Raw genomic sequence first — 22,151 nt, 5'->3', positions numbered from 1 at the left:
GTCCTGGAACGCGGTCCCTGAAAGTTGCTCCAAAATGGAATTCAGCCCTTGGGCTGAAAGGGGTATTGCACCCTTCCTTGAGCAGCGGTGCATTTCGTTAGCACAAAGCACCTGCAGGTTGAAGGTAACATGATTTAGTCAGCTTCGAGCACGCCACACTGTTTGGTCCTTAGGAAGCTGCTGTAAGGGAAGGAAGGCTAGTTGGAGGAAGAGGTGCCTTGGATTGCCATGAGAGAGATGAAAGAACAGCCGTTCTATATAAGGTCCATTTACCAAAGTCTCTGGTGGTCACCGCTGCCAGGGATTTTATACAAGGCAGCTCAAATTTAATGCTCAGTGTTATTCTATTTGTTAAAGCTACTCCGAAAACTAAACATGGTTTTGAGTACAGTATGGGGTTGTAATAGCAAACACTGGGTGTTAGGGACCTGCCTTCCAGCTATGTGTAAATAAAATGCGATGGCGTACATGTGCTTTCAAAAAAATAATAACAGCACAAACCTGCAAGAAGGAAACATCTCTCCTGCAAACAGAATTGTTCACCAGATCAAGACACAGACAGAGGGGGTAGGGGGAGAGGGAGAGGGAGAGAGGGAGAAGACTAAATATATACACTTTTGTGAGCTGCACACAGATGGGTGGGTGGGGGGAGACAGTTTACCAGTGAGATGAGAAGGCCACACAGTAGCTGAAGTTATTTTATATCTTACTGGCATTGAGATAAATAGATTCACACATTATACTGAATCAGGTTAATACATGGTTATCTACATACTTCAGTGTGATTAATATAATAACTGGCTTATTTTATCCACATATTATATCTCACTATTGGATGCAAACATGCATTTCATTGAGGAAAAATGTACTTGTATTTCTGACAATGAGTTATTAAGCTCTACAGGAGAGCTTTGTTGTTGTTGTTGTTCAGTCGTTCAGTCGTGTCCGACTCTTCGTGACCCCATGGACCATAGCACGCCAGGCCTTCCTGTCCTGCGCTCTCTAGTAAAAAATAATAACACAAACCTGAGAGAAGGAAACATCTCTTCTGCAAACAGAACTGTTCACCAGATCGGGAGAGGGAGAGAGTGCAGTGATAGGAGGAGTAGCTTAGAAGTAACCAGTTGAAAGTATTGAAAGGCAGGGCATTGCTGTCAATTGGCTCAGCTGAGAGAAACCAAGAAAATGTCAAGAGAACACAGATTCATCACCTTCCTGTTGCATCAATTCCTAGATCAGTTTCCAAGATCAAACTTTCAGAGGAGAGATATAGTAGTAAGTAGTAGTAGTAAGTAAGTAAGTAGTAGTAAGACGAGATTTCAGCCACCCTGGTATTTGTTGCAAATCAAACTCTGCTAAGAATGAAATGCCTAATAAATCCCTGACTTGCCTTGCTGACAATTTCCACTTCTAGAAAGTGGAAGAAGGGACAAAGAGATCTTTTATCCTACACGTGATCTTCGCCAACAGGGAAGAACTGGTTGATAAGGTGAAAGTAGTGGAAACGTGGCTGGAATACTGAGGAAAGGCAAATCTGAGCCTTGTCAAATGTGCACCCAAAGACGTGTGGAGAGCTGAGATTAAGGAAGGATTGGGTGGAATCCCATGGCTAGAAATACTCAGAGAGGGAATTGAAGATGGGATATCTTAAAACCAAGATATCCGAGGCATAGTCACAAACAATTCCAGTAAGCAAGAAAAATAGGAGATGCCCCAATAAGCTGAAGGCTTTGGGTAGGTTGTAGATGAGATTATTCTAGGTTGATGCAGAGTCCCAGGCGCTGAAGGAGACTGCAGCTCACCTCTATCAACCAGAGAAGACGGTTTCTTGTCGACACCACCAACAACCACTTGTCGATGTACGGGTATACCTCAACACCCTTCATCTGAAGATGGGAACAGACCACCACCATGCACTTGGTGAATACTCTTGAAGCAGTGGCAAGGCTGAAGGGTAGCACCCGGGACTGGTAGGCGTTGGTATTGATGGCAAAGTGGAGGAAGCCTTAGTGCAACTCCTTTATGGCAATGTGAAAATAAGCGTCCTTGAGGTCAATACAGGCAAACCAATGTCCTTGGGAGAGGAGAGGGAGGATAGATGCCAAAGAAATCATGCAGGATTTCCTGGGTGAGAGGTACTGGTTGAGCTCTCAGAGGTCCAGGATCGGCTGGCGCCCTCCATCTTTCTTCGGTACCATGAAGCATCTCGAGTAGAACATGTCACTGAGATTCGAATCTGGAACGGGTATGATTGCTCCTTTCCTGAGAAGTGTGTCAAACTCTTGGTAGAGAACAGGTGACAGAGTCATGACTACTGAGCGGAGGGCGGGTATCAAATTAGATCTTGTTGCCCCTCTGAATGATGGAAAGTACCAGGAGTCCATGGTGATGTTGGTCCAGGTAGAAATAAAGTGGGACAGAACAGTGCCGAAGATCAGGGGCTGAGCAGCTGGATGAAGAGAAAGACAGTCAAAGATGCCACTTATTTCCTCCATCACCCTTCTGACGGAAGGAGCCATACTTTGACACTAAGTAGGGCATCTTGGAATGCAAAGGCTGCTGCTGCTGCTGTGACAGAATCGAGGCAGGAGGTTGATATGGACTTGCTGATGATCAGAACATTGTTGCTGTTGTGTGGTCGTAGGCTGCAGCTGGAACTCCATTTTATGGACTGTGGTTCTGGCTTTTTGCACTGAATCTAACTCTTCATCCGTTTTGGCCTTGAATAAACCCTGGCTGTCAAAGGGAGGTCCTCTATTCCAGACTGAGTCTCCTGAGAAAATCCTGCTGACCTGAGCAACGTGTGTCATCGCAGTGCAATGGAGCTTGCTAGAGTCTAGTGTCACAGTCCACCTGATGCCTCGAGGTGTTTATCTGCTGTCTGGACGGCTTCTTCGCCTTGTTCTGAAACACATGGGCTAAAGTTTGCTTGTCCTCCAGTAGATGCTCAAAAGTCTTCCCCACTTGTCCCAAAGGAACAACCGGTAGCCGGAAATAGCAGCCTGATAGTTGGAAACTTTAAAGCCAAGCGCAGCAGAGGAATACATTGTGTCTCCCAGGAAGTTGAGGCGTTGGCCCTCCTTATCCACTGGTGAGGAGTGAGCTCTACAGGATTTTCCCTGGGCCTCTTCAACCACAATCGAATTTGGTGCAGGTGGTTAAATAAAGGTTTCGTATCCATCTCCTGCAATCGATACATCCCCTCCAGATGCTTTGACATGGGAAGCACAGTGGAGGGGGCTTTCCACAATGGAAAAATGAAAATTGGACAAATAAAAGTAACAGACCATGCCCCAATCAAAATGTATGTAGAGACGGACCAAGAAATTAAAAGGGATATAGAACGATATTTTTTAAAAAATAAAACGGGGGAAACAACAGAAACAATTAGATGGGAAACGGGCAAGGCAACGATAAGAGGGGTTTGTATAAAAGAGCTAAGTTTAATAAAGAAAAAGGAGAAGGAAAAGAAGAAGACACTGGATCAAGAAATTAACAGATTAATGGAGCAGTACATGCCTCGTGTGGCGCAGAGTGGTAGGCGGCAGTATTGCAACCGAAACTCTCCCCATGACCTGAGTTCGATCCCAGAGGAAGCTGGGTCCCGGGTAGCCGGCTCAGGTCGACTCAGCCTTCCATCCTTCCGAGGTCGGTAAAATGAGTACCCAGCTTGCTGGGGAAAAGGTAGTCACGACTGGGGAAGGCAATGGCAAACCACCCCACTATAGTCTGCCATGAAAATGCCAGCGAAAGCGGCGTCCCTCTAGGGGTCAGTAATGACTCAGTGCTTGCACAGGAGGAAACTTTCCTTTCCTACAAGCATACTGGTCAGATTAGAATTAGAAAAGAAATGGAAAAAAGGAGGAAAGAAAGAGAGACATAAACAAATAAGAGAATAAACACAAGAGAATAAACAAAACAATGATATATGTCAAGCAAAGGTATTATGAGTTTATGGGGAAAAGCTCAAAATTGTTGGTGAACAGAGTCCAGAAACAGAGAACTAAGAACAGAATTTCAGCTTTGAATACAAAAGAAGGAATTAAAATATATGTTCAAAAGGAAATGGGAAAATTATCACAAAATTATTATAAAATCTTTATGAAGGGAAACAGGTAGAAATAAAGCAGATTGAGGAATACCAAGACAAAACACAAATACCCCCACTAAAAGAAGAACAGAAACAATTTTTAGAAGCTGAGACAGAAGAAGAGGAGATTAAAGAAGCTTTAAAAGAAATAAAAAATAATAAATCGCCAGGCTGAGATGGGTTTGTGGGTGAATTTTATAGAGCATTTGTGGATGTGTTGGGGCCACAACTGAAGAAATTATTTCAGGAAATACAAGAGGGGGCCCCACTCCCAAGAACATGGACACAAGTGATAAGAACACTGATACCCAAATTAAATGAAGATAAATGTAACCTGGACTCTTATAGATCAATATCTCTACTGAATGTGGATTATAAAATATTTACTAAAATATGGGCAAAACGGCTGAAAGAAGTTATTACTGACTATATAGGTTCAGATCAATATGGTTTCTTTAAAAATAGGCTGATTGGCGATCCAGTTAGGAAGGTATTGAGCATGATTAATATTTGTAAGAAAGAATGATCCCGGTTGTATTAATGACACTTGATCTTTACAAGGCATTTGGTACGATTAATCCAAAATTTATATTAAGTTTGCTAAAGAAGTATAATTTGGGGAATAGGTTTAAACATATAATAGAGGCAATATATGCACAAACAACAGCAAAAATAAGGTACAATAGATTAGAGACAGAAGAAATAAGGCTTAATTCAGGAACAAGGCAGGGATGCCCCCTTTCACCACTTTTGTTTACAATGGTAATTGAGTTTCTGGCTGACAAAATCAGGGGTAATAAGGGTATCAAAGGATATCATAGGCAGGACAGAATACAAACTGAACCTATATGCAGATGACATATTATTTAAGTTAGGTAATTCAGATAAGGGAATAAAGGAACTGATAAGAGAATTAACAGAATTTCAACAGGTGGCAGGACTAAAGGTAAATACAACGAAATCTGATTTGATGTGTCGGAATATAGGGCCACAAGAACAAATAGAAATTTCAGAAAGGACAGGTATTCCCTTAGTAACAAAAGCATTTAGATATTTAGGAGTTTAAGTCCCTAAAAGACAGAAGAAAATCCTGAAACTAAATTATGGGAAGCTATGGAAGGAAATAACAAATAACATAGCCAGATGGGAAAAGATAAATTTAACACTTTCTGATCGGATTATGACTATAAAAATGATGGTACTACTAAAATGTACTTATCTTTTTAATGTGCTTCCACAAGAAATCCTATTTAAAAGGTTTAAAACATGGCAAAACCGCATAGAAAAATTTATTTTTATGACTCAAAGGCCACGAACAGCAAAGGTTTTCAGATAAAGATCCATGTAAGAAGGAAGATGGGGTATACCACATTTGAAAACTAATTATGATGCGCACCAATTAAGACATATGTTAACAATAATGGAAGAAGGGGCAAGGGTATATTAGATAGAAATAGAAAGGAAATTAATGGGATTAAAGGTAGTAGTTGTTGTTGTTCAGTCGTTAAGTCGTGTCCGACTCTTCGTGACCCCATGGACCATAGCACGCCAGGCCTTCCTGTCCTGCGCTCTCTCCCGGAGTGTGCTCAAGTTCATATTCATTGCGTCGGTGATGCTATCTAGCCATCTCATCCTCTGCCGTCCCCTTCTCCTTTTGCCTTCAATCTTTCCCAGCATCAGGGTCTTTTCCAGGGAGTTTTCTCTTTGCATTAGTTTAGGTGGCCAAAATATTTGAGCTTCAGCTTCAGTATCTGTCCTTCCAATGAGCACTCAGGGTTGATTTCCTTTAGGATGGACTGATTTGACCTCCTTGCAGTCCAGGGCACTCGTAAGAGTCTTCTCCAGAATCACAGTTTGAAAGCATCCATTCTTCGGCGCTCAGCCTTCCTTATGATCCAGCTCTCACAGCCATACGTTGCTACTGGGAAAACCATAGCTTTGATTAGACGAACCTTGGTCAGCAAGGTGATGTCTCTGCTTCTTACTATGCTGTCTAGGTGTGCCATAGCTTTCCTCTCAAGGAGCAAGCGTCTTTTAATTTCATGGCTACAGTCACCGTCTGCGGTGATCTTGGAGCCCAAGAAAGTAAAATCTGTCCCTGCTTCCATTTCTTCCCCTCCCATATGCCAGGAAGTGATGGGGCCAGATGCCATGATCTTCGTTTTTTTAATGTTGAGTTTCAGCTTTTGCACTCTCCACTTCCACCCTCAACAAGAGGCTCTTTAGATCCTCTTCGCTTTCTGCCATCAGGGTGGTATCGTCTGCGTATCTGAGGTTGTTGATAATTCTCCCGGCAATCTTAATTCCGACCTGTGATTCATCCAACCCAGCGTTTCTCATGATGTACTCTGCATATAAATTAAATAAGCAGGGCGGCAATATACAGCCTCGTCGTACTCCTTTCCCAATTTTGAACCAATCGGTTGTTCCATGTCTGGTTCTTACTGTTGCTTCTTGACCCTCATACAGGTTTCTCAGGAGACAGGTAAGGTGGTCTGGTACCCCCATCTCTTTCAGAATTTGCCACAGTTTGTTGTGATCCACACAATCAAAGGCTTTAGCGTAGTCAATGAAGCAGAAATAGACGTTTTTCTGGAATTCTCTTGCTTTCTCCATGATGCAGCGAATGTTGGCGATTTGATCTCTAGTTCCTCTGCCTCTTTGAAACCCCGCTTGTACTTCCGGTAGTTGTCGGTTCGCATGCTGCTGAAGCCTAGCTTGTAGGATTTTGAGCATCACCTTGCTGGCATGTGAAATGAGCGCAATTGTGTGGTAGTTTGAACACTCTTTGGCATTGCCCTTCTTTGGAATTGGAATGTAAACTTGTAGCAGCCATATCGGGGGTCAGACTAAGTAGCCTCATGCAGTCTCATGCTTTATGTTCTTGCTGAGCTCTTGCTCCCTGAAATATATGTTTGTAAGATGACGAGACACAGGAATTTCTTATCTTGTCAACAAAGGCTAAGGTCAGCATAGAATTGTATATCTTGTTCTCTGCCGTTCTCTTCTGTTCTCTGCTTATCATAGCTACCCTATAAGCCATTTCTTGTATTATAAACAATGGTGCTAGGAGAAGAAATGTTGAGGACTGCAACCCCACACGGGAGGGAGAGGAGGAGCCGTTTCCTATGTGTCACAATATCTATAAAAACAATGTGCTGATGTAAATCGGGGCTTCTGGCTCTTTGGAAATGATTCCAGCCTTAAGCCCGCGCGTTAAATAAAGAAACTTTTTCCTTCACTCCGTGGTCTCTCTGACTCTGAGTTCTGCAACAAACTGACCTTTCCAGTCTTGCGGCCATTGTTGAGTGTTCCAAATTTGTTGGCATATTGAATGCAGCACTTTAACAGCATCATCTTTTAGGACTTTAAATAGCTCAGCTGGAATACTGTCATCTCCGCTAGCTTTGTTGTTAGTAATGCTTCCTAAGGCCCACTTGACTTCACTCTCGAGGATGTCCGGCTCAAGTTCAGTGGCCGCACTATCATGGCTATCAGGGACATTCAGATCTTAACTGTATAGTTCTTCTGTGTATTCTTGCCACCTCTTCTTAATCTCATCTGCTTCTGTTAGGTCCCTGCCTTCTTTGTCCTTTATCATGCCTGTCTTTGCACAAAACGTTCCCTTGAGATCTCCAATTTTCTTGAAGAGATCTCTAGTCTTTCCCATTCTGTTGTTTTCCTTGATTTCTTTGCATTGTTCATTTAAGAAGGCCTTCTTGTCTCTCCTTGCTATTCTCTGGAACTCTGCATTCAGTTGGATATATCTTCCCCTTTCTCCCTTGCTTTTTGCTTCCCTTCTTTCTTCAGCTACTTGTAAAGCCTCATCAGACAGCCACTTGGCTTTCTTGCATTTCTTTTTCTTTGGGATGGATTTCGTTGCTGCCTCCTGAACAATGTTACGGACCTCCGTCCATAGTTCCTCAGGCACTCTGTCTATCAGGTCTAATCCCTGAAATCTATTCCTCACCTCCACTGTATATTCATAAGGGGTATGATTGAGGTCATACCTGAATGGTTTAGTGGTTTTCCCTACATTCTTCAATTTAAGCTGAAATTTTGCAACAAGAAGCTCATGATCTGAGCCACAGTCAGCTCCAGGTCTTGTTTTTACTGACTATATAGAGCTTCTCCAAATTGACTGCAAAGGACATAATCAATCTGATTTCGATATTGACCATCTGGTGACGTCCATGTGTAGAGTCGCCTCTTGTGCTGTTGGAAAAGAGTGTTTGCTATGATCAGCGTGTTCTCCTGGCAAAACTCTATTAGGTAGACATACACTTCATTTATTTTGTAAAAGACAAAGAACATAGAACAGAGAGTACGCATAAAGCTAGTTTTGGGCCCCTGAAAGCTGTGGTAAGAGTGAGAATGTCACTCCTCTAGGTGCGTGTCTAGCACAGGTCCTGATCCAAAGCAATAGACATGAGGGTAAAGTACAGCATGATTTTATTTGCTGCAACAAAGGCTGTGTCTGTTTCAAGTCAGGCAAGCAGCCTCGAGGTCCTTTGTTCTGTGATATTTATACAAGCAGGTATACAAAAGCTTTTTCTACGCATGTGTATCAAACTTAAGAGTGCTTGCAAGTTTGTAATTGGCTTCAAGTTAGTAACTAAGCAGACTTCTAAACTTTAAGCGGACAGGGCTGCACAGTCAACACTTTACGCTGGTCAGCAAGATTCATGCTGACCAGTGCTTTTCTATAACATGCTGACTCTTGACACTTTATAATTCCCAAGCTAAGGCAAGCACACAAGTAGGTTCAGGCTTATTTCAACAAAACCATGTGCTCGGAAATGGCGGAGGAAGAGGAAAATGTGGTGGTAATTAAGCTCTTGCGTAATTTCCCTGCAAGCGGATAACACAAAACATCCTGGGGGGGGGGGGGTGGAGAATCCCTGGCTGTATCCAATCATGGTCCCAGAGCTCACGCAACAGGATTGGGGGATATAAAAGTGCCAGGTACTTCCTTTTTCCCCTTTTACAAATAAAATAAAATAAAATAAAAAATCTTAAAGAAAGACCTGGGCATGACCATTCTTTTAGCACCAAGCCAACAGGCCAAATAGCTTGGGTAAGGCATTGGCTGTTTGTGTGGGGTGGGGGGGCATATTGTATAGTTTCAAACCTCTAAAAGCAATATTGTTCATCTAGAGTTGGATGGGACAGGATTTTTTGAACTCCATGGTGGCGATGGGTCTCTTGGAGGATTATAATATTAGGTCTCCTTTCATAAGAGTGTTTGTTACTCTGCGTCATTTATTAACAGAGCCCAGCCCATTTGTAGTCAAGATGTGATTCTGAAGTTATCAAATTGAGCAAGAAAGACACCAGACGTCATCAAATGGTGGAGGCACATTGATGATATTTTCATTGTTTGGAGGGGTTCATATGATTCTTTTTTTAAAAAAAAAATTCACCTGACTTAATGCCTGTGACGCTAATACAGAATTCTAGATGCATGCATATGACAGGAATATAAATATTCTTGGCATCATGGAGAAGGACCATAGTAGGTTACACAGATCAGTATACAGAAAACCGACCGATAAAAACTCTTATCTGGCATATGATAGTTTTCACCCTAAACATGTGAAATACAGTTTCCATATGGCCAATATGGAATAAGTTTAGACATATGTGGGTGGAGTCTCACAACAGATGTAAACAATAAGTTTCTCCACCCCTCTCCCCACTGAGGAAAAGCAGTTGAAGTCAATGGGAGCAACTTCTATGTAGACATGTTTAGCAGGAAATTTCCTCCCACCAATTCGCACCCCACGCGGTGCAGCAACCTGATTCACACCCCTTCTCTGCCTCCGCCTGCCTCCAGGACCTTGCAAAGCACCACCACCAGAGTGCAGGAGCCCCATGGCCAGGCTGGCGGAGAGGGGGCGGGGAGGGAGGGGCCAGCAGAACAGGGGCTCCTTCCGGCACCCCATTGCTGCCCCTGTTGCTCATTTCAACTTCTTCCTCTGCTCCCTGCTGTGCTCAGTAAATGCAGTGCAAGGAAATGGGAATTACATCTGAGTAGACATGTTCGCTCGTGCACACCTCTGGAAAAGCGAAGTTTAATACTGTTGTAGTCCCACCCCTTCTCTCTGCTCCTTGCTCTTCAGTGCAGTAGAAGTCAATGGGAATTACGGTTTTCAGTGCAGAAGTGGAGACTTCAAAAGGACCAAACCCATCCCAAAGCAACGCGGTGACTTTAATGCTCATTTGGGGGACAACAAAGGCTGATCAACTTTTCAAGTCCACTCCTACATATCTTTGCAGATTTGAAACAACAGGCTTCCCCACCCGTCCCTCCCCGCAGAATTAATCCCCAGTAACTCCCTCTTTGGCCAGGCAGGAGGGGAGTGTGTGTGTGTGTGTGTGTGTACATATGTAAGTACGTATGTGTACACACACACCTTCCTCTCTCCCCATGGCCCTTAGCAGAAGTGGAGATTGCCAGCTGTTTTCAGGAGATTTCAAAGGAAGAACAGTCAGTGGGCCCCTGCTGAGGTGTGGGCCCTTGGCAGGTGCCGAACCATGCCTACTTTTGCTGCTGGCCCCATTGGAGTTAGATTGGCCATTATCCAGTCCTCTGGTACAGAGGGTGATCCTAGGATCATGTTACGTATTTTTCTTAGAAGATCAGCAATTTCACATTTAATTCTTTAAGAACTTTAGGATGGATACCATCTGGACCCAGTGATTTGTTAGCTTTCAACTTCTCAATAAGGTTGAGAACTTCCTCTTTTGTCACCACTGTTGGCTTCAGTTCCACAGACTCCCTTCCTAAAAACATCAGTTCAGGCACAGGCATCTGCCCTACATCTTCTGCAGTCAAGACAGATGAAAAGAATTCATTCAGCTTCTCTGCAGTCTCCTTATCCTCCTGTAGTTCTCCTTTAACTCTGTTATCATCCAATGGTCCAACTGCCTCCCTAGCTGGTTTCCTGCTTCTGGTGCATTTAAGGAATTATTTATTGCTGGCCTTAATGTTATTAGAGATGTGCTCCTCAAATGCTTTTTGGCATCTCTTAATGGACTGATTGACACAACACGCCAGCCCATTGTGGGTTATTTAATATACGGTGAGGCTGCAGTGCATGCAGGCCGCCATTTTGCATATCCAACCATCTCACATACTGCTAGAACAGACCATGGCTTAGCGAGGGTTGTTTAACCCTCTCATAACCCATGCTTACTGAGTCTGCACAACACAACAACCCCTGAGTGGGGGTTTGATTTGCAAAGTGGCACCTATAAGTGGTACAGCTCATCATGGGTTAAATTACCCACAATGAGACATGCCATGTCATGTGAACCTGGTTGTTGTCTACTTGCATTGCCTTTTTCTATGTAGTGGAAATTATCAGAAGACCATTCTATATCGAGGAATTTAGCTGGTGTACAACAGTTCCTCCTTCTGTGCCTGAACCCCTTTTAGTTTCTACTCCTTTCAATTGACTGCAAGGCTTCTTCTCTAATGTCCCCAAGGTTAGCCACCTGCTTAGTTATCTGTACACAATAGCACCTGCCTGGAGGAGATTCCCAAGGCCAACCACCTGCTTTGGGAGTTTAGGGAGGACTGATATGATCACACTTATCAATGTTGGCCTCCAAAGATTTTATAAAAGGGATTCCAAACACGTGGCATTGGGAGTTATCTCAGGGAAATCGTATCCAAGTTTTAATTTCTGGTAGAACAAAACAGCTAAGGAACTTGTTCCCTGAGAGCCAGGGGCTCATTAAACCGAGCACAGACCCATGGCTTCTTTCCAGCTGGTATGAAGTCATCCACGTGACCCTAGGCCTCCTCACCCTATTGCTTACCTCACATGGTTGCTTAACTTCTTTTCACTTTGATGCTTCGCCAGGCTGTCTTCTAACACTGGGCTCCCTCACAAGCCTGCCTACCTACATAGCTGTGGCTGGCTGTTCTCACCTGCTGCTGTGTCAGTCGGATTACAGGCCTCGTTAAACATCAGAGGACGGTGTGGCTCAACTGCACTAGTTTCCAGTCAGTTGAAATCCAGGTCAACTGAGCCCCCAGGAAAGCTGAGATTTCTATTCAGGGGACAGGACAATAGTCAGTGGGTAGGAGACTAAGGAGAGGATGTAGCTTCAGCTTCCCTGGGAATGCAAAGTGCTGAGTCTCTGAGCCTAGCTCAGTGTGCACTTCCTAGACTGTTTTCTTTTTTAGCTAAATGAAAAGATGAACCCTCTCTGGGATGAGAGCTATACCTGAATGACTGCTCTTATTGCAGTGGACGTCATTGGCATGGGGGTGTCGTGGGCTGCATGCCCAGACTCCGCTGAATCTTTGGGTAGAGTGTCTCTCTGAGCACCCAGAAAGGGACTTGGGCGGTGTAGGGAGGAGCAGCGTCCCTGGCTTTGTGTGGCACATTTCTTCCCCATGAGGGCATTGCGCAGTATGCAAAAGGACTCGGCCTGTCGTTTTCTTTTTCTTTTTTTTTAATATATAGAAAAACAAAACAGGTACAGATTATGAGGCTGGCAGTGTTATACTGCATCGCTCCTGAATTTTAATTGTGCAGGTGGAGGAGCAAGGGCGGCTGAAATTGCACGTGCATCTCAGCTGCAGTCTCCTTCAGCGCCTGGGACTCTGCATCAACCTAGAATAATCTCATCTACAGCCTACCCAAAGCCTTCAGATTAATGGGGCATCTCCTATTTTTCTTGCTTACTGGAATTGTTTGTGACTATGCCTCGGATATCTTGCTTTTAAGAAACTCCAACCCATCTTCAATTCCCTCTCTGAGTATTTCTAGCCATGGGATTCCACCCAATCCTTCCTTAATCTCAGCTCTTCACACGTCTTTGGGTGCACATTTGACAAGGCTCAGATTTGCCTTTCCTCAGTATTCCAGCCACGTTTCCACTACTTTCACCTTATCAACCAGTTCTTCCCTGTTGGCGAAGAACACGTGTAGGATAAAAGATCTCTTTGTCCCTTCTTCCACTTTCTAGAAGTGGAAATTGTCAGCAAGGCAAGTCAGGGATTTATTAGGCATTTCATTCTTAGCAGAGTTTGATTTGCAACAAATACCAGGGTGGCTGAAATCTCGTCTTACTACTACTATATCTCTCCTCTTTGAAAGTTTGATCTTGGAATCTGATCTAGGAATTGATGCAACAGGAAGGTGATGAAACTGTGTTCTCTTGACATTTTCTTGGTTTCTCTCAGCTGAGCCAATTGACAGCAATGCCCTGCCTTTCAATACTTTCAACAGGTTACTTCTAAGCTCCTCCCCCTATCACTGCACTCTCTCCCTCTCCCGACCTGTTTTGTATTATCTGCGGTCTTCAGTTTGTTGTCTATCCTTCCTTTCGATTTCCCCTTATTTAGTGTGTTATTGATATGTTCTTCTAAGTTGCCTGAAGTGCCTCAAACTGAGGCAGGATAGGATTCTTAAATACTAATAAATGTAACAACTAAGGTATCAAGATGTATAGTGAGAGTACAAAACAAGCACACGTACTTCATCACATTTTATTTACACACAGCTGGAAGGCAGGTCCCTAATAGCCAGTGTTTGCTATTATAGCCCCATAGTGTTAAAATATGCACTATGGTACTCAAAACTATGCTTAGTTCTCAGAATAGCTTTATCAAATAGAATAAGACTGTGCATTATATTTCTGCATTTTATTTCTTTCAAAAGCATATTTCCTCTTGTTCTTTGTTCCCTCCAAAAGGTCTGTCCCCCCCGCCCCCGTGTGTATGTGTGTATGCATGTGTGTAATAAAAGTGAAGTCAGGATTGATGGAAGGCTTTTTTGGACACACCCTCCTGCCTTCACTAACAATATGATGGAAAGCTAGCCTTGGTGTGATTTCTACATATTATGGACCAAGTTCCCAGGAGATGAACAATCCATAGGAATTATGAAAGTGTGGCAACCCTGTGATCACTAAGATAAGCAGAGGAAACGAGAACTTGGAACAAGTCTTGATGTCTGTGTAAATGTCCCTTTGTCCACAACTGAGCCCTGATGCAATATCTAGTCTGAATTATGCTTGTAATTCTGGTGAATCTATGTGTGCTGGATGTGGGTTGGAAGGGGCCTAAGTGGAACCTGTGAGGGTTACCGAAAGAGTCAGAAGACCAATGTAGAATCTTGCATGCCAAGGCCCAAGACTGATAACCGGTAATCTCTGCATACCTCATACGATGTAGTGGTGTTGTCTTATATTTTAGGAAATGGTTTGCAGGAGGAGTGTGCACATCCACAGCTATGCTGAATGGAAAGGTGGCCGTGATCACAGGGGCCAACACCGGCATAGGAAAGGAGACTGCCAGGGAACTCGCGCGAAGAGGCAAGTTGTCCATGCCATCCATGCCATCCATGCCATCCATCCATCCATCATCCATACTTAAAAACGGAGAAAGGGAGCCTGCAGGATTTCCACCACACCCTTTAGCTAAAAGGCCCCTGAAGTGGGTTATAAAGATAAGTTGCATGACAGCCTCTGCCCTCAGGTGTATATTCTAAAAGACACACAAAGAAAAAGAGATGGGGAGGGAAGAGGAAAAAAGTATGTTGAGGCACCAGCTCTCGAAGACGTAGTTCTTGTGATAATTGGCTGGAATGGAAAGAGGTAGCCTGATGGAATGACTGTCGACTAGGGGACAGTTGGGGCGGGTCAAAGGCAACTTGTGTCTTAACAGGGGAGTTGGACTCACCCTGCTTCTCTTCTTTCCCTCTGCTCTGGCTTCAGCACTTTAGGATTCCAAGCATGACACAACGGCCACATCCAGGCATAATCAGGCCTGGCCCAACCATTAGGCAAAATGAGGGTGGCCACCTCAGGCAGCTGATTCCGGGTGTCATGAAAGGGCAGCAAATTGTAAGCTATGTAATTCAATAATAATAATAATAATAATAATTTTACTATGCGGGGGAGAGATGCTTGCAGATGCCTCAGGTGCCAAAATAACTTGACTAGCCTTGAGTGTTATGTGCTTTGACTTTTGTGGGGCGGGGGTGGTATGGACAGCACCATTTGCTGCTCTGCCTCAGGGAACAAAATATCTTGGGACAATTCTGGATGTAATAGGAAACCATGGATCACATCTAGGTCTATTCTGCTTTGTTAACTGGAGGTGTTTTATATAAACCCCAGTTTCCCATATTTAAGATGAAATAGGAAACTGAAGTTTGTTACCAACACCAGCCATGACAGAAAGCTTCAAATTTCTTTCCTTGCACGCCTAAGACTTCCTGTGGCAGATTCTTGAAACCTTAATAATTCAATCCTATGCATGACTACTCTGAAGTAAGACTGATTGAGTTCAGTGGTGCTTACTCGCAGGTAAGTGTGTAGAGGTTTGCAGTCTACACCATGGTTTAGCATGATGTCTGAAACTGGTCAGTGAAACTGGGGTAGGTGAATTGTATTATTACTATGAATATGTGTTTTATTTTTTTTCCCCTTCAAAAACTGATTTTAATTTCTCTATTAAGGAGTATTTCAAAAGTGTATTTGCTTAATCTGGTAGAAATTGTTCAGTCGACCAGGACAATCACTTGAAGGGCATGAGCTGAGCTTATTAAAACTGGGCATTAATCCTCACCCCCAAATAGTCCATAGTTAACATTAATTGCTGTTCATAGCATCTAATGGCAAGAGGTTTACTTTACACAATTATGGAAATTGTGGAGTTTCATCTTTGGTTCCAACAACAAAAATGAGCATGGAGATGTTGGAATAGGACATAGTTTTGGACACTGCTTGCCTGCCTTATCACCTTTCCCTCCTATTTCCCATTAAAGGTGCTCGCATCATCATTGCCTGCAGAGATACAGCAAAGGGGGAAGCTGCAGCCCGGGAAATCCAAACTAAAACAGGGAATCGGCAACTTATAGTGAAAAAACTGGACCTGGCTGTTACCAAATCTATATGGATATTTGCTGAAGATTTCCTAAAGGGTAGGACTGAAAAAAGTTGTTTCCATTCCATTTAAGGGAACGTAACCGTATGCTCAGGTGCTTCCCCTTGATCCTCTGACGCATAAACAATAAACCATGACCAGCCGGTTGAAATGCGCCTGCTGACCTCTTTGAAGGTGTTTAAACAGGCATTAAAGAGTGTATTATTCCGGCAGGCCTTCCTTTTGTAGAACTCTTGTTCGGTTTGCTGACTTTTGTATACTGTTTTTAAGCTGTGTTGTTTTATTGCTGGATTCCTGAAAGTTATTTTTAGTTATATGTTGATTGTATATATCGTCCGCATGCTTTTATGTAAATGTTTTTTAAACTTTGTGTATTGTATTTTAATGTTTTAACTTTTGTAAACCACCCAGAGAGCTTTGGCTATGGGGCAGTATAGAAATGTAATGAATGATGATGGTGATGAAACTGGACTGTTGAAATCACTTGAACCCATTCAGAATAGATAGTGATGCATTGAGATGGTTAATGAATGAGTCTGCAACTTTAAACAATAGCTGTACATTAGAGACCAGATTACGAGGAAGCAACCAGCCAGAACTCTAAAGGTGTTATCCAAGGTGCAGAACCCACCTTAGATAGCTTCTTTGGGGTTCTGGCTGAAACCCAGAATGGATGAACAGCCCCACCAAAGTCGGAGCCACCAGCCTGCACTGGATTTTCGGTGTAATTCCCCCCCGCCCCTTGTGTTATTTCTTCTAGAGGAGACGGAGCTCCATATCCTCATTAACAACGCAGGTGTGTTGATGTGCCGCCACTGCAAGACTGCTGATGGTTTTGAGATGCACATGGGAGTCAATCACCTTGGTAAGATTATGAGACCCAGGAGTAGCAAATGGATGCACTGCAAGAGCATCCCAGGCCTCCCTCTTCCTCCGTTGACCACCTCCTCTGCTCTTTCCCTCCCCACCTCTTCCTCCAACTAGCCTTCCTTCCTTTACAGCGGCTTCCTAAGGACCGAACAGTGTGAGCCTGCTCGGAGCTGACTGAATCATCTTACCTTCAACCTGCAGGTGCTTTGTGCTAACGAAATGCACCGCAGCTCAAGGAAGGGTGCAATACGCCTTTCAGCCCAAGGGCTGAATTCCATTTTGGAGCAACGTTCGGGGACCACGTTCCAGGACTGGGCGGGGCTGAAGGCAAAAGGGACAGGGCCCCAAAGCCGAAAATAACACAGTCCCTTGTGCCTCGAGTCTCTTACCGCCAGAAACAAAGCCTTTGTGGAGCCATTTCAGCCTCTGGAGAGGGGGAAAAACTGCACAAACACCGGGAACCTTTTCTGGGGAACCCTGCGGGGTGGAAGGAGGGATGTGGCCCCCAGGCCTGATGTTCTGCACCTCTGGGTTAAGGTAAGGTGATGATTTGGAAAAGAGGTCTGGGGCGAACCCTCACAGAGGACTTGAGGGTGGGAGGTGGTGTGCAGTATTGGCAGGAAGGCAGTAGGCAAGCATGGGAAGCATGAGCTGTATGGTGTTGTGTGTGTTTTATTTCTTGTATGCTAATTATAAATGACTTTAATGATTTCAAAGTCAACTTGAGTATAATTTAACTCAAAAGTTAATATGATTTTGTTAAAATATACTTACCCAGATCAAAGCACAAGCAGAGAATCCTATGAGTTCTCTACTTTCAGGGCCTTTCTCTTAACACTCCTGTTGCTGGACCGTTTGAAACAGTCAGCCCCAGCTTGGATAGTGAATGTATCCTCAGCAGGCCATATTTGGGGGAAGATTAACTTCCAGGACCTGCAAGGAGAAAAGTGCTACAATTCGCTCCTGGCATACAGTCAAAGCAAATTGGCTAATATACTATTTACCAGGGAGTTGGCGAGCCGATTGCAAGGTGAGTTCCAAGGACACAGTGATGTATAAGTGTTGGTGTGTGCGAGGGCGAGGGAGGGCGTTACCCTCACTCCCTGCAGGGTAGGCAGGGACAAACAAGGCCAAACTAGGCTGCCACCACCCCTTATGTCCACCTCAGCCTGAGCCAGGGGACTCTCAGATCTTACAGGACACCGCTAGGGCTTTAAGGGGCCAACCCAGCACCTGCTATTTCAAGCCCTAGGCCTGAAGCTTTAAACCAGGGGTCCCCAATGCAGCCACCTCCAGCAGCACCTGTGAAGGGATCCCCAATGTGGTGCACGCAAAACCTTTATTTCCCCCCCAGTTTTTAATATACATATATGGATTTGTATATATCCATAGCAATGTATACCTATGAAATTAGCAATTATATATACGCTTCAACAAAGGCGAACCAAACTGAAATGGGTTGAGATAATCTGTATCCTCCAGGAGCATCTGCACTTGCCCAGCCACCACCTGCTCAAGCACCTTGTCCAGAAAGGTGGTATTCGTGTCTGGGCGGTTGTTGGTATAAACCTCCGCATCCAGGGAAGGCTCCTACAGGGCGGTGGCACCACCCCATCACTTCGAAATGCATTCATCACTCCCTGGTTCACTCAGCCAACTGCTCCTGCTAGCTTGAATAAGCCAGGATGGGCAAGGATCAAGAGAGCAGGTCATAGCCTGAACAGCTAGAAGCTTCACAACTTCGAATCTTCGAAGATCATGCCTGAATTAGAAAAAAAAAAACATCGCAGAGAAGCCCCGATTCTGCGAGGATAACGCTTTAATTAAAAAACACACATCTGGAGCGGGGGATAGGAGGGGGTAAAACTTAGTCTCATTTGAAGAGATAGAACAACCCCCTGCTCAATGCAGGAAGCCAGATTCCCAGGCGGTCACCCATCCAACTACTGACCGGGGCCGACCCCGCTTAGCATCTGAGATCAGAAAAGCACGCGCAGGAAAACAGCACAGCGTTCGAGTGTGAACTGAGCTTGCGCATTTGATGAAGCACTGCAACGGGGAAAATGGGTGAGTGTGAATAATCACATTTTAATGCGAGAGCGTTTAACCTGACAGGACAACGAATTCATTGCGATGGCGGGCACAATGTAGATCGGCCCTAGCTCCTCAGGCTTCAATAACTTACACTGATCCCATATAGCAGATGGTGTATCAGATACCTCACCAGGTGCTCTAATACCAGTCTTTTAGCTGTGAAAAGCACACAGAGAATCCATCTATCCATCTATGCTGACCATTCCTTCATTTCCGTGAAGCAAGTAAATAATTTTAAAAAGCACATATATCTGTGAATATTAAAGATTGTTCCAGTACAAAATCTTTTTGTGTGATAACCTCCACTCAAAAAGAAGAAACTACTGGACATTGCCAAAATGTATGTTTAGCTGTATTGCACCACCAGCAATGAGCCAAATTAGACTATTATTTTATTGAAATAATAACATCCCTTATTGAAGAGATGTTACGGTGTCCAACAGACATGAAACAACAGCTTTTACTCCATAAGATGCAGCCTAAGATCTATAGCGTGACAGGTAGAGACCAAAGTGGTGATCCACTGATTAAGCATTTTGTGTTGGTGCCCACAGAACTTTCTCAAATTCCCAAATGTGCCCATGGGTGCAAAAAGGTTGGGGATCTTGAAAGGGTAGAAAACCAAGCAGAAGCCACCTTTGCTGCCTGCAGAGCTGCACAGTAGGCATGATTATGCGCTCTCATGCGTGTTTAGCCAGCCTTACAATGAGACTCATGCTGTAGCTGTCTCCCAGCCTGTTTCATTGCCCGGAGCTGATCAGAGAACCCGGGAGCACCTCGGCTTCACAGCCCCGGAGGGGGCGCTCCAGAGCGATCGTGTCAACATAGTGTGACTAGGACAGGATCACTGGCTCTGGCTACTAGAAATTCCCCCATCACATTCAGGAATCCATCAGAGTCCATAAGGCACCAGAGGTGGATCATCTTAATGGGTCCCCCACCCCAGCAGCAGGAGACTGGCACTGAAAGCCCAAACTTCACCAGATGACAATAGGGCAACTTCACACGCACCCCGCCATATCCAGACCACCCCCCTCATGTCCTGAAGCAAAGACTGAATAGGGAGTATGCCCTGCCCTATGCGTTGGCCCAATGACAAATTGAGACAGCCCCATGGTTGTCATGGAGGCCATGAAGTCCTGAGCCAGCTCAAGGCCACCTTGGCATGAACGTTGACATCTTCCAGGACCAATGCCCTGGGGTTCTCCAACACCAACCCTGCTTAGCTTAGAGATAGGGCAAGGAGGGGACACATGATAGAGGTGTTCAGAACTGTGGAGAAAGTGGATAGGGAGACATGTTTCTCCCTCTCTCATAATACTGGAACTCGGGGTCATCCTATGAAGCTGAAAATGGCGGGAGATTCAGGATAAATAAAAGAAAATATTTCTTTATGCAGGACACAGTTAAACTATTGAATTCACTACCCCAAAATGGCCACAAACGTGAATGGCATTAAAGGGGAATTAGACTAGGGGTGCAGAACCTTTTTCAACCCACAGGCCGAATTCTATTTTGGAGAAGCTTTCAGAGACCACCCTCCAGTGGTGGGCAGTGCCACAGCAAAAAGGGACAAGGCCCTCAGAGCCCAAAATACCTGCATGTTTTACAGCCTTTATACACGAGGCTTATTGTGCACTTGTGATTGCTCACTCATGGTACATCCTGCATGTTCTGTTTTCTTTTTCTAGGCACTGGAGTTACTGTCAACGCCTTACATCCTGGTCTAGTTCATACTGAAATGTTGCGTCATACATATGGTTTGAGAATTGTGCACACTATATCGAGTTTCATGTGGAAGACAGCACAAGAAGGCGCCCAAACTAATGTGCACGGTGCAGTTGGAGAGGAACTGGAGTCAGTGAGCGGAGAGTATTTCTGGTGGGTTTGGATTTGTGGCCTGCAATTGGCAGACAGATGAGAACTCAAAGGCATGGGGCACATCTAGGTAAAAGATGCTGTAACAAGGCTCACAGGTACCCGCATGAGATCCCAAAGGCAATATTTAGGTGACAAATGATGTATTAAAAGAAAGCGGCCCAGTATAACAGCTCTGATTCCAGCTACAACTTCAAATATCTGCTTGGGCATGGGCATGTGCTGCAGGCTGAGTTCCGAGGAGTCTGCTCATCGAGCAGACATAGAGGAATCACTCTTTGGAACCAAGAGGCAAAGTTCAGCGTGCACCCCCTTGAAAAACCCTGAATGCACCTGCAGGGTTGGGGGTGGAATCACCTCCCCCCACCATGAGGATCACTCAGACAATATGTTTGGGCGATCACTATACCCACATGAGAGTCAATCCCATTCAGTTCAGTGGGACTTACCTCTAACTAAATATGTATCAGGTTGGCCTGCATGGAGTCAACTTACCACTCTTTTGTGTCATAGTCCCTATGATATTGACCTGAGAAATATGCCCAATATTTGTTTTAAGCAATCATTGCTTGCTTTATGGAAGCCTTCTCCAACCTGGCACCTTCCAGAAGTGTTGGACTACAACTCCCATCATCCAATTGTCATCATGGATGGGGATGAGGAGGACATGGGAGATTCTAGGTTGGGGAAGGCAATTTTATTATTTTAAACACGGCTTTCTAAACCATACTGTTCAAATAATTCAACCGTCAACAGGATGAAGTGCCTAATGGACGTTTCTTCTTGACTTCTGTAGTGACTGTAAACCCACATGGGTTGCTCCTCAGGGTCGTGATGAAGACACCGCGAAAAAGCTCTGGCACATCAGCTGTGAGCTGTTGGGCATCCAGTGGGAATGAACTGGGTAGGGCCTGCGATGGACATTCCCTGGCAACGTATCACCTGGGAAAGACCAGACAGACACGAAAACTAAACACCCATGTCATATATCAGTGTCTAGCCTACAGTTATAAACATATAGTATTAATAAACAGTAGATATTATTGGTGTTGCGCATTTGGGGAATGGGGGGCACTGCCAAGTTGCAACGTTGATTGCAAAAACGGTTTGGAGGAAGGAAAGGGTTTACCACCACCTTCCCCAGTATCTATGGACTTAGAGCATCTGTACACCAGCCTAAAATCCTGCATTTAAAACAGGGCTTTCTGCTTCTGTTTTAACTGCAGGATCACGACAGACTCCCTTTACATGCGCGACCTTCCCTCTGCTTTTCCCCATTATCGGAGTCTTCCATATGTTTCATTATAC

General features: G+C 44.4%; 1 protein-coding gene across 1 annotated transcript; it reads left to right on the top strand.

Annotated features, from left to right (window-relative positions):
* The first annotated feature begins 2,307 nt into the window (after positions 1-2,307).
* On the top strand, positions 2,308-21,742 carry LOC146357481 (retinol dehydrogenase 12-like). Its single transcript, XM_084848581.1, has 8 exons — positions 2,308-2,400; positions 2,976-3,091; positions 14,307-14,425; positions 15,883-16,038; positions 16,762-16,870; positions 17,696-17,901; positions 20,657-20,846; positions 21,640-21,742. Exons 1-8 carry the CDS (start codon positions 2,308-2,310, stop codon positions 21,740-21,742), a joined length of 1,092 nt encoding a protein of 363 aa, XP_084704707.1.
* The last annotated feature ends 409 nt before the right edge of the window (positions 21,743-22,151 follow it).

This window comes from Heloderma suspectum, chromosome 1 (genome assembly GCF_057233095.1).
Source record: "Heloderma suspectum isolate Gila_16-S chromosome 1, 16-S_ref, whole genome shotgun sequence".
Taxonomy (NCBI): domain Eukaryota; kingdom Metazoa; phylum Chordata; class Lepidosauria; order Squamata; family Helodermatidae; genus Heloderma; species Heloderma suspectum.
This window is presented reverse-complemented; position numbering and strand designations above follow the sequence as displayed.